This window comes from Cydia fagiglandana, chromosome 16 (genome assembly GCF_963556715.1).
Source record: "Cydia fagiglandana chromosome 16, ilCydFagi1.1, whole genome shotgun sequence".
In the NCBI taxonomy this organism is placed as follows: Eukaryota; Metazoa; Arthropoda; class Insecta; order Lepidoptera; family Tortricidae; genus Cydia; species Cydia fagiglandana.
In genome coordinates, this window is record NC_085947.1 from 15,997,903 (window position 1) to 16,010,359 (window position 12,457).

Consider the following 12,457-nt stretch of genomic DNA (forward strand, 5'->3'; position numbering starts at 1 on the left):
TTATTTTAAAAATGCTCTGTTGACATCCGTCTATATGTTGAGGTAAATCGTAATTTAGGAGGTATTTTATTGTTCTATTGGTAAAGTTTATTACTGAACATTAATTAGTTAGCATCAGAAGTTGCTAAACGGGCGAGGAGTTCAAAATAAACTTAACACAGCTTTATTATTTTAGACGACCGGTCTGGCCTATAATAGTGGGTAGTGACCCTGCCTGCGAAGCCGATGGTTCTGGGTTCGAATCTCAGTAAGGGCATTTATGTGTGTGATGAACACTAATATTTGTTCCTGAGTCATGGATGTTTTCTATGTATATAAGTATGTATTTATCTATATAAGTGTGTATATCGTCGCCTAGCACCCATAGTACAAGCTTTGCTTAGTTTGGGGCTAGGTTGATCTGTGTAAGATGTGTACCAATATTTATTTATTTATATATTTATTTATTATTTAGAAAAAAGTGCGTGTTCAGGTAATTTTGAACACCTCGCCTGTTTAACTACTTATGCTGCTGATTTTACCTAGGTATATGTTTGTGTTTAAGATGTCACCACATTGTAGACATTATATTGTAGTTATCATCAGTGCCATTATAATATTTTTAGTTGATGTGTAATTGTACCACTACAGACTTCCAAGATGGCGGCGTCATTCCCAAAGATTTCGATTTACACCTTATTTCATTCTAATAAGGTATTTATTCGTGTAATACATACCTTGTTTTTGCTGAAAATTAAGTATTAAAAAGTTCTTATTCCGTTGTGGTATCCACGTTTTAATGTTTATTGGAATTTATATAAATATCATTCTATTTCTAGAACACCCTGCCGCCAATAATTTTCATGACGCGGGCTAATTTTTACTACCATAGTATTTTAAGTTTTCGATATATGGTTATTTTATTATAGCGATGTAACAATATATTGACTTGTTAGCATTTAAGTTTAATGTGGGACTTATTTTATTAATTTCTGTAAGATTTTTATAACAAAGAGATCAAAGGAAGCAATATTCAGATATACAATAAAATAAATTAAACTTAAGCAATGACTCACGCTCGGCACTTTTGAAAGCATAGAGAAACATACTGGATGGCTCAAATATGCATTGACTAAAACTTTTTAGGAATATTTTTCTTACAAGTCCCTTATTATAAGTTTTGTTAAAATTATCGACTATATGCCACAGTTAAAAAAAGTACAACGTATTTTTGGGCTTAAGTATCATGTAAAGGCAAAAATACAGCTTGAACAGCAAATTTTAACTAAACTTATTAGGTAATTAGACTGGGTCATATTTTGCGTAAATATCTTAAATTGTCAAAGCAAAATTTTAAGTAAGTACCTAAATAAAAATTTCTGGTGTCGGTAGTTAGGTACACATTTTATTTTATTTTACACTCCTGATATCAATGTAATAAGATTAGGTATTTAGAAAATTGTTAGTTTAATCACACTTGTTGTGGTCTCCCAAAGACCTCTACACAGAACAAAATCACTTTATTATTGTAACTTTATCTGTAATTATCTAATGATAAATGATTATGTCCTTTCTGTGATTCGCACAATGTGTTTAAATGTGTCAAAATAGATTAATTGTATTGTTTATAATAAATGACTATGACTTAAATTTCGTATTTGTCATTTCAAATTATCTTATCTATTATTCCTCATGATAAAAGAGGCAATGACATTTCCAAAATGCATGTTTGGGAAAAGAGGCATTCTCTATCAAACTCTGTCTGTAGTTCGATTTTTTTTAGCATTAGAAAGAACTCCACAGAAGCAAGCGTGCAGTTTTTATCAGGCTCGTTAATTGTTAATAATTATTGAATTATCTAATGTAGCATGGTCAATACATATAATTTACTTCAAATTATTACCGCTAAAAGTGCCGGATTTGGAACCACAAGCTTACTTCTGCGAAGTTCTTTCTAATGCTAAAAAAACGGACTATAGGCATACCTATCTGATTACTTTAGCTATTTAATTTCTTCCATTATTCGTACCTATTTCATTGCTTCATTTTCTTCTATCAGTAATAGTAGATATATTTTATCATCTTTATAATATAAACACCAAACTACAAGTTTATAAACCAAAAAAGAAAAATAGAAAGATAGACAGCAATCCATTGGTAATACATATCGGCACTATGAAAAAATCTCGTATCTACTCAAAGTTGAAAGGCAGTAACTCTGAATGCATCACATACATACATATTCTTTTATATTTTTCTTTTGATTGACAGAACAAGATATGAATTTTTTTTCAAAGTAGTGCCGATAATAGGGTTCTGGGTTAGGGCTGCCCAGTCATTAAAGTCAAATCTATTCTGTGTCCCACGGATGCACATGCTAGTGGCTCTGATTATTGCTTGTAATTTTTGATTAAATGTAGGTGGAGGGATGGAGGTGAAAGGTGTAATAAAATTCACATATGATATTCGAAATGAAATATATTTCACGGAACCCGTAGCGTTTCTTGGCTGTTTTTATAAAATTAATACAAATAGAGTATACTTTACTAAATTTATATTCTTTACATTAATACCACAGGTCCTCTACATATCTCTAACCAATATTAACTACGGTTATTGGCACCTCGGTCCTACATATACGCAATGCGCAAATCTAACTATATAATGTATTTGTTGAGTTATCAATAAATACATTATTTTATTTATTTAGCTAATAGAATTAAAGTGAGATTCGGAGACACAAGCGAAAGTTTTGTTAAATAAGTATAAACCGCTGTATAGATCAGTATATAAATAGGTGATAGTAACAATTCAATTTCAGTTTGATTTGTTTAAAAATTAAAATGCTGTTTAGTTATTATATTTCCGCATAGTTAGCACCTTGTGAAACGAAATACAGGTTTTACATTAAAAAAAAAATATTTTTTAAATAATACCGATTAAAATACTCCGTCAACTGACATCTATAGCTGCATATTCCGTTGTGCAAATAAATAAAATCATAACAATAAATAGTTCGGAAGTATATAAAAATAAATCTTTATAAATACTTAAAACTAAATTAAATAACTAAATAAATTCAACCTCGCCCCCTTTAACACTAAACGGTTAAGCGAAGAATTTTATTACAGCGAAAAATAATTATTTCCAGTACAAAAGCAATAAACAGACAACAGTTTTTTTTTAAATACTTTGTGATGATTATAACGTCTGTATGGAGTTTATCTAATGTATTTAAATATAATATGGTATGTGATATTGGGACATAAATAATTTATTTTGTTCTTTATACTTATAAAATCTAAATTTAAATTGTAAGTTAGTAATGGGAAAATGTTGGGGCGTTAAAAATGTAATACCTAGTTGACAATATAAAATTTTAAGCCACATGTGTGATCCTTATCACTACAGCGTACATGTATATTAGGTCTATGTTTAGTCATTTAAACAGTAAAAAAAGCGTAGGATTTTAAAAATACTGGTTTTGGAATGCGTCGCGAATTCGTTCGAGTCAGATGGCCAGCATCGTCGGGAAGCTGTCAGACAGTACCTAGGAGGTGGACTGATTTATGTACTACTTCTTGGCTAAGCTTACACACAACACTTAATAAAATATACATTTCGTTTAATAAAATACATAATAATAAATGTCCTTAAATACGAATTATGATAACATTACATTAGTTGCAAACATAAATAAATTTATGCCGCATAATAGACTAGAATACGTTGAGGATAGAAAGCAGGAGGAACGTGACTTTCTGCTTCTGCGGTGGCGACCGCTGTGACCGCCGCGGTTGCGTTGACCGCAGTGTACGCAAGGTGGTAGCGTCCGCGCGGCCAGGGATTGCGATGGTGACCGCGGAGCGTGTGTGGTGAGCGCTGGTTGACCGCTCCGCGCGCTAGATGGCGATAGTGACGACGGAGCGTGTGTGATGAGCGCTGGTTTACCGCTCCGCGCGCTAGATGGCGTTGAGTGCGTTAGCGTCCGACGAAGTCCACCATTTGATCTATTTGTTCCTCCTCGTCGTAGAGGTACAGAGACTCCATGCAGCCCTTGAAGTAGGGCGTGGTGAAACATTTGGCCCTGGAACGGCAACGAAATATAATTAGTATCGGGATAGTAAGGTTTTTTTGGGTCTGGTTTTCTAATCACCGTTTTTCGTAACTTAAAAAAAATATTCAAACTTTAACGGACAGTGGACTGAAGACGAAATTTAATGCTAAAGATAGATTTTCGTTCGTCCGTGATGTATAAAATGCATTTTTAGATAAATAGGTACACAATAAATATAAATAATAAATTTGTATTGTTTATAAATATTTGTTACTTTACTCAAAATAATTATCATCTACTAAGTCCAATTAACAATTTAGAACCATGGTTATTCAGTAGATAAACAAATAGTAAAGTTAAATTAAAAATATCGGACGTTGTAAGAGTATGGACTCAAATGTAATAAGTAGAGTAATAAGTTCTTAAAAAGTAGTAGGTAGATACTTAAATGTATATTATGTAGAAGGAAATAAAATACTGAGAGCGAAAAGTTAATAAAAGGCTACAGAGTAGATAAAAGTTCAGCTTAATCAGAAAGGAAGTCCATTAAAGCCTACACAAGCTTTTAAGCGGGGCTTAAGGAAAGGCTTTGGTGAGATCAAAACGCCTACTCAAACGATATCAGTTTTAATTTTTTACTGCAAAAGGTTAACTCACATACCTATAATAAATTGGAGTTAATGGGTTTATTGTAGTTTGTTTGTAAACCAGATTAAAAGTTATTTTTAACTTTACCGTAAAATGGTCCTACTTTGTTCCTTTGTGGGTAACTATGCTCCAATTCAAAAAAAAACTTAACGGTTAATATATCCAAACATAATATATCTATATTATTATTTATATACTCAGATAAAAGAAATTGTATGTATTCTTTGAATTGCTACTTTGGTCATAAAAATAATTTACTTTTCTTGGCGGGACCTATTAATTTGGCGCACAATGTGGTAACTTTGCACCCCTGAGTGATCTATAGGTAGGAGCAAAAATACCGCCAACAATGGGTATCTTGTGCCCTTTATTCAGAGCTTCGTTTTATATAAAACAACATTTCATAAAGTTGATTTACCTATAAAATATGTCACATGAGATGTTCTTCTTCATATTCAATTTGTCTAAATATTTAAATGAACAGTTTAAAAAATATTCAAAATTTCCTTAAAGTGGAGCCAATTTTGGAGCAAAGTAGGACCATTTTACGGTATTTATGTAGGTACCTACATTATGGAGCTTATACAGCGTGTTAGTCTACTTATTGCCTGACCTAAAACTTTGCATGCCCGTGATATCGACTTGCCTTAGTCAGGGGTTTTTCCCAAACTGCTCAAACGGGACTGGAAGATGAATGTCCTAGGTTTTTAAAACCATAAATCACGTGGTTGCGTAACCGAATAATACAAACTTTATTCATTACGAAAGTACAATTAATTGGACTTTTAGTAAAAAGATCTTTACCTAAATAAAACTTAGATAGAAACAACTTGACGATTACGATTTGCAATAATCTTAGCATATAAATAATCATACTGACGGCGCCCTAGCGTAAGTAGGGAAGAATAATTAGTAAAAAAATTAAGTAGGTAGGTACCTATCTCATAGCTTAGTTAAAGCTAGTAAGGTTAGAGACATGCGATTAGGTGTGTTAGAAATAGGTGCTAGAAACTAGACCAGTGCAGAACCAGCGAAAGTGCATGCTGTTAAGTGTTAACCCCAAGAAGAAAAATAATTAGAAAAGGAAGCAGCGCCACCCCATACTAGCGTCTTTTGAGCGTCGACGTCTAGTCAGCGCTATGGAAAATTACGTCGCTACGCAATTGCGGCAACGTTGCGTCGAGCAGCAGCCATAGAGTTGACTAGACGCCGACGCTCGGGAAACGCTAGTGTGGGGTAGGCCCTTAGTCTTTATTTAGGCTGTAATCTGAGCGTTATTTCTAACTATGTCTCAGATTTCACCTCGTAGAGAGTAGAGACCCCTCATACTAGCATCTTTTGAGCGTTCGCGTCTTGGTAGCGCTATGGAAAATGATGTCGCTGCACAGTTGCGTCGAGCAGCAGTCATAGAGTTGACAAGAAGCCGACGGTCGGGAGACGCTAGCGTGGTGGGTCCCCGTAAGAAAAGGAAGAAGGAGAGGAGAAAACAAAATAAAATGTTCACCTAAATCCCTGGATCCGCCCCATGTAACTGTTTTATATATGTCTTGAAGAGCTCTAGCTGGTCTTGTTCTTGTAACACCTCGACGCACCCCTTGAAGTACTCTGTCGTGAAACAGTCTTGCCTGTTCCCCAGGAAAACATATTATAACACATATACAACAACATATTGATGTTTGAACGAAAGAGGATTCAATCAGGAAAAAAATCTAATGAGATAAACGTACTGGTGCTCGACGCGGTCCCAATACATGTCATCTTGAAACTTAAGTCATTGTCAATAGAGGTGACAGCAAGGTGTCATCTATTGGGCATTAGCATGTCGAGCACTAGTACATTTACCTTACAGTCACTAAAGTTTGGCCTGTAAATTAACCCTCTTTCGTTTTAAAGCTATTTAACTATGACTAATGTGGGTAGTAGTAAGAGCGTCATCTGTTGACACCTTTTTAATGTTGTCATAATATTTTTTGAGTTTGATTGTAAGTAACTAAATGTTTTTTTGTTACATAAAGTTAATCACAAAAACGGCACAACATTCACTACTCCCTGAGGCAATAATATTTGTTTATTTTTTATTAATGTCTCAAAATTGAAAGCGCAATCCGCAATTCAGTTACTGTATCGTATTACAGGTTGGGTCTATTTTAATATACCTAAATCTGATACACCAAACAAGGCTAGCTAAGATAAGCTGATAATGTTTAATTAAAAAAATAATAACTCGAAAATTACAATAAATGACTAGCGCCATCTATTGTGTAATTTGTGTAATTTAGTTACTATTTTCACACTGTGCGAGTGTTGACTCTGAGCTCATTTGATGTATCCTCGCTACCACAGACATAAAAATTCAAATTTCGAACACACCTGCATAAAGTATAAAGCTGCGCCTCCCTAAACAGATTATAGCAGTCGTCACAGATCCTGTCAAGGCGAGCGAAGATGGCAGCGTCATAGACGCCCTTGCACTGGAGGTTGAAGAAGGAGCGGCGGGCGACGTGGTGAGGCGTCGCCGCGGGGGGCGCGCCCGCCGCGGCGAGCGCCAGCGTCAGGAGCGCGCACGCCAATTGTACTGAGCTTAGATGCATCTGTAACAGAGAGAGAAGTGGATTAGTAAATGGATTTGACAGTAGATGGCGCTGCCGGATTAGAAATAGTAACCCACTAACTGCCAAGGGTACCAAATATTGTCTGCCTAAAAACAACCTTGAAGTTTTAAATTTAGAATTGATCTGAGGGGTTTGTTTCGCGATTTCGTGGTTGGTCCCATAGTAAAAGATGCTCAGTGTAATCCCAAAACCTCTCTGGCAACGGGAATGCACGTATCATTTAGCCACCCCGTAAACTCAACTGTACCTCCCTGTACAGTTGAATTTAATAGCTAAGTTATCTTATCAAGCGTTATCATACCAAACATCGGCTTTTCTGGAAGCCCCTGCATCGTATCGTTCAACCAAGTATGAACGCATATGAAGAAACCAAGAAGGCCTATGAAAGAAGGTCATATCATATGTTGCAAGATTGTTTATTAGACTCTTGTCTCGCACAAGGACTTTCAGGAATAATTATCATTGGTTAATGTTATTACCTAATTACCTAATGTAGCAGCGCTGGTTTACAAGTGACCACCTAAGTCGCATAAATATGGGATAGAAATGATATATCTGAGCAGAAAACTAATTAACCTAAGGTCCTATTAACTTGTTACGCTTAACGGTTACGTTTTAAACTAACTCAATTTCCTGTTGCCAAGGTCTAACCCGGCCCTAGCGCTAATCGATTTTATAATAATTACGTCGGTAAATCGAACATTCGATACTAAGACCGAGTTTAAGGCGCTTAGCGACTCCAAGCGAGTCTCGAGACCAGAAAAGTTTGAGCTAGAGATTCGTGGCAATTACGCGGTGATTGAGGAGTGCAAATATACTGGTTCTTTGGAGTATTCTACTATGTAAGCGATTGAAATTACATTGCAGTGTCGCAAGCGCAACTCTCCGCGCAATCGCCATCTGTCGGGCGCGAGCCGTCATATTTGCATTTATCACGTGCGCAGGAATTACAAAATTTTGCTGCGAATTTATGTAAAATAGACTTTCTGTGAAAGGCATAAGAGTGTTGCAGAGTCTTAGATAAAGTTGTTATCTGCAAGCTGTTAAGTGTGACGTGCATCAAGGGAAAATATACCCTATTACATGGGACCAGAGTGTTATTATAGAGTGCCAGGTAAAGTGATAACGACCTGTAAAATCCTACCGTGGTAAAGTATAGTGGAAACTTGTATTAAGTCCTTTGAAACTGGCAGCTCAAGTGAGTGGCTAGTGATTAAGCAAAGTGGACTTGTAAAGTGTTAATATAGTGCGATGGTGGTCCCACTAAGTCTGTTGGCCGATTATCTAGGAGCCGTGCAGAAAGTATAGGTGCAGTAAGAGGCTCTCTCGTTGACTTTTCGAACTAGGTTTCTCAATTTCACACTAGATAGCATTGATATCTCTTAAAAGGTATGCGAGATGCCGAGTCACAAATGAAAATGATACAGGTAGGTACTTTTTAATCGGTGGAACTTAAAGGTGATGTATTAATGCTCGCAAATCGCAGGTAGATACCTATCTGGTATTTTTGTCTTGTTATTGATGAATTTACAAATATCTTAAAGTGCACTTACTGTATAATTAATATAATTATCATACTTTAGAACTTAATTTTGTAGGTATCTGAGATTACAGAGAAGAATAACAATAGGATACTTTATAATTCAAATTCAGCATCTATAGGGCCTCACCCCAAAGAGATAAATCATGCTACGATTGCGAATTTTACTCGTACAAAGGCAGAAGTCAAAGCTATCGTTGAATGCTTAAACGTCTCAATTGTGTCTTAAATATGTAAATAATTGAATTGGAAACACACAACTCTTTTCATAAACAACAAATCATCCGTTAAATTGACGTTGACGATGAAACAATCGCAACGGAACCGTAACCCGTTTCGATTCGATTCGATTTTCACGATCGTAAAGATCGGTCTCTTTGTTCGTAACGAGCTTGAACTACCAACTTAACAAGGAGCCGAAACAAGCGATAATAGCCCGTTTATCCGTGGGATAAAAGCTTTGTTGTAGACTAAATAAGTTGGCAAATCTGAATGATGTATGTAATAAAGTTAGTCCTCGCATGAGAACCGAGTCCGTGTATTCCTTTAGAGCAGACGGTTCGAGTTCATAGAGCGCCAATGTAATGTGACCTATCGAAATTAGTATAAGCAGAGGGCTTACCGCGAACCACGTTCGACGTGTTGCCTCTTTATCGCACTTGTAAATTTGTCCGTAAGGTTGACAGGGAGGCAACACTTCGAACGTGGTTCGCGGTAGGCCCTCTGAATTGGGGTAGCATCGAAAACGTAGGAATCTCTAGTAATTTTGTCTTTTTCTAAGAAATGGAATTGTCAAAATGCCAGATAAGGACAAACGATTATAAAAAAAAATTCTCTACTAAAACGAAAAGGAATAGTCGCTAATCGGAAAGCAGTTAACCTACCACCAACCATTTTCATATCGCTCAAAAACGCAAGAGATTTTTGCGGTAGGCTCTCTGGGCTATAACCGCGAAAATCGAAGTTCGCCAATTGCGGGGATTTTTCTTTGTCACTCTAATTACGCCTTCGTTGGAGTAAAAGAGAAAGATCCCCGCAATTTGCGAATTTCTGTTTTCGCGGTAGCCACTCTGAGTCGCCTTGGTAAGCGTTTGCAACGACTCTGTTTAACTCAGCTGTCGATCAGCGGCCGACATTTGACTATACTTTTAAAATACGGGGAATTGCGAACGGCGGCGTCGTATATGGCTGCATGGTCATCAATTAAACATAAGATTCCACGGTTTCTATGTGCATAAGGAGTGAACGCACTCGAGTCGAGGCCTGTATCTACCGCAGTAGGGCAGTTAAGTCAGTAACGTGACTTAATGTCGGTTGCACCAAACTGTCTGACATCGTTAAAGCGTTCGCTAAATTTTATTGTATGGGAAGTTTCATAGATCTCTGCTGCGTGATGTTGATCAGTCTGTTAACTGTAGTTGGTGCCATTGGATGGTGCTTTATGTGAACATCAGAATCAGAATCCTGAAGAAAAATGGTACTAGTTCAGCGGTGCCACTCACAAATTCGAGCCAATCGTGCAGTCTAACGCAAGTAGTTGCGACCAATCGTGCGCGTGATGCGAACTATTCAACCAATCGCGTTGTAGCGGTGTCACACCGCTGTACTAACCCCATTCATGCCCCATTCTTATTGCCAGTAAGGCCAGTCCTTAGATATTATACGTCAAATGAATCCAATCAAAAGAGCGGACTGGGTTGTGAGGGGTAAAACTTGGAGACGGTGGATGTGCAGGTTGGGGAAAGTTCCAAAAAAGTGGGAAAAGTTTTCGGATATTTCGGGAATATTTAATAAGGAATTAAGGAAACTTGAAGGAGACAAATCCATACAAAAATATAAGAAGTTTCCGAAATTTAGTTGATCTACGGATAGGCGGCTTCTTTTCCGAACGTATTTCACCCCATCGCTAAATTCTCCCGTGTTTAAAGTGACAGTCCATTTCCAACGACATCAATTACTGTTGCGACGTTAGTCATTCATTTTGCTACGGAAATTGACAATAACATCGACGTGTCGGAGCAGTAATGCAGCTGCGGTCAGAAATGGAATGTTACCTTTATTCAAACAACGAAGTCAAATTACTGTTGAATGCATTCGCTGCGCCTGCTGCAATCTGTCTTGCGCGCACCGCGAATAGTAATCATGCAGGCTAGACTGCCCGGCTGCCACCCATGAGATAATGCCCCGCATTATTGAACGATTTATAAACAGGCCTTTTTAGGGTTCCGTCCTACGTAAAAAAACCCTAAGACTTGTAGGTCTTCACGTGATTGTACAAGCACAGAATAAATAATAGTACTAGGTACAGAAGATTCACTCTCAAAACGCGTCTGTCACGATCACAGATATGGCCGCTAGGTGGCGACAGCGCCACGCGCGGCTTATGGCTTTCCCCAAAATTGGGGCGGAACGAATGTACTTTCAGCTACCTGTAGCAAAGCGACGAAATCGCGGAGTGTGCCACGCCTGGTACAAGTAGGTATAAATTTAAATCGAATTGTTTTTATAACGACAACAGGCTAATATCACATCGTGGATGTTATGATTATGAATTAACCCTTATTATAGTCATGGCATGACATGGCATGAGATGATTTCATGAAATGACATTTTAGAATTGTTAGGCTAGGTTTGACTTTTTCATGACATGGCCAACCGGAGATGATAAATTATTATACATATGTTGGGCGTAAAGTAGTTAAACCCATCATAATTATGTATGTATAATTTATGTTATGTAATAGTGTGAATAATTCGTGTTGCTCGCGTGCCTAGTTTGTAGGTACTTACGTACTTGGTTACACGTAATGAGTTAACAAAACACTCCGTGAGAAGTTTTTTTTTTTATTTATTTATTATGAAGTAAGTTTTTAAATTAAACCTTATTACGCAGCTGACTGCATAAACCCGAGTTTCATAGTATTAGTCTCCAAATATTACACACCATTATACTGCATTTACATTAATATGTCGGCCTCACCGATAAAACGCCGAGTTTATTTTGTTTACACCAAATCGTACTTGCATTACTTGTATCCATGTCAGACGGGCCAGCGTAAGCTGATCCGCCGGTTACCTCAGACAGTTGAGGGCAAACACGTAATGGAGATCAAATTAAAGTGGTCGTTGAGGACAGACAAAACGGCACCACGCTCGTGCAGAGCTGAAATGCAGTAAGAAAGTTTTGACTTCGTGTGTTTTTAGGACTTTTTCGTCGTGCATTTGAGGTGACTTTGCCCATATACTTGTAATGTAACGATCGCGATTGCAAGTATTTTTCCGTCAGCCTAACGTTATTTAAGTACCTACAAGCGACTAAAACTTACACCTAAGATTGCGTGGCAATGTTGACCTTTTATATATTGCAAATCGTTTTTACAATGCATGGTTAGAAACCGCCACTTTTCCGTACAGATGGGAATGGAAAATTCGCCGCGAATTTTATATTCTAAGCCTCTCTCATTTCTGCCTAATTCCTTTAGAATTTACGACATTGCATGTAGAGATTTGCATAAGCGCAAATGTTGAATATTTAACACACGCCTGCGTTTAAATGGTCTGATATGGTTAACCGAATCACTACACCTTATAAAACAATCGCCCGCCGCGTCTGTCTGTCTC

The 12,457-nt window shown here is 37.1% G+C and overlaps 1 protein-coding gene across 3 annotated transcripts in view; it reads right to left on the minus strand.

Annotated features, from left to right (window-relative positions):
• Positions 1-2,439: 2,439 nt before the first annotated feature.
• LOC134672104 (CHH-like protein) overlaps positions 2,440-12,457 on the minus strand; it is a 79,778-nt gene continuing 69,760 nt past the window's right edge. For 2 of the 3 annotated variants that reach the window (XM_063530016.1, XM_063530017.1), the window contains exons 2-4: positions 7,055-7,275; positions 6,189-6,309; positions 3,927-4,066 (exon numbers count right to left, since the gene is read on the minus strand). In XM_063530016.1, the coding sequence (XP_063386086.1) occupies positions 6,189-6,309; positions 7,055-7,275 (342 nt within the window). In that variant the 3' untranslated portion in view covers positions 3,927-4,066. Of the gene's footprint in view, positions 3,869-3,926; positions 4,067-6,188; positions 6,310-7,054; positions 7,276-12,457 lie in introns of those variants that run through there. The other variant, XM_063530018.1, reaches the window with a different exon arrangement.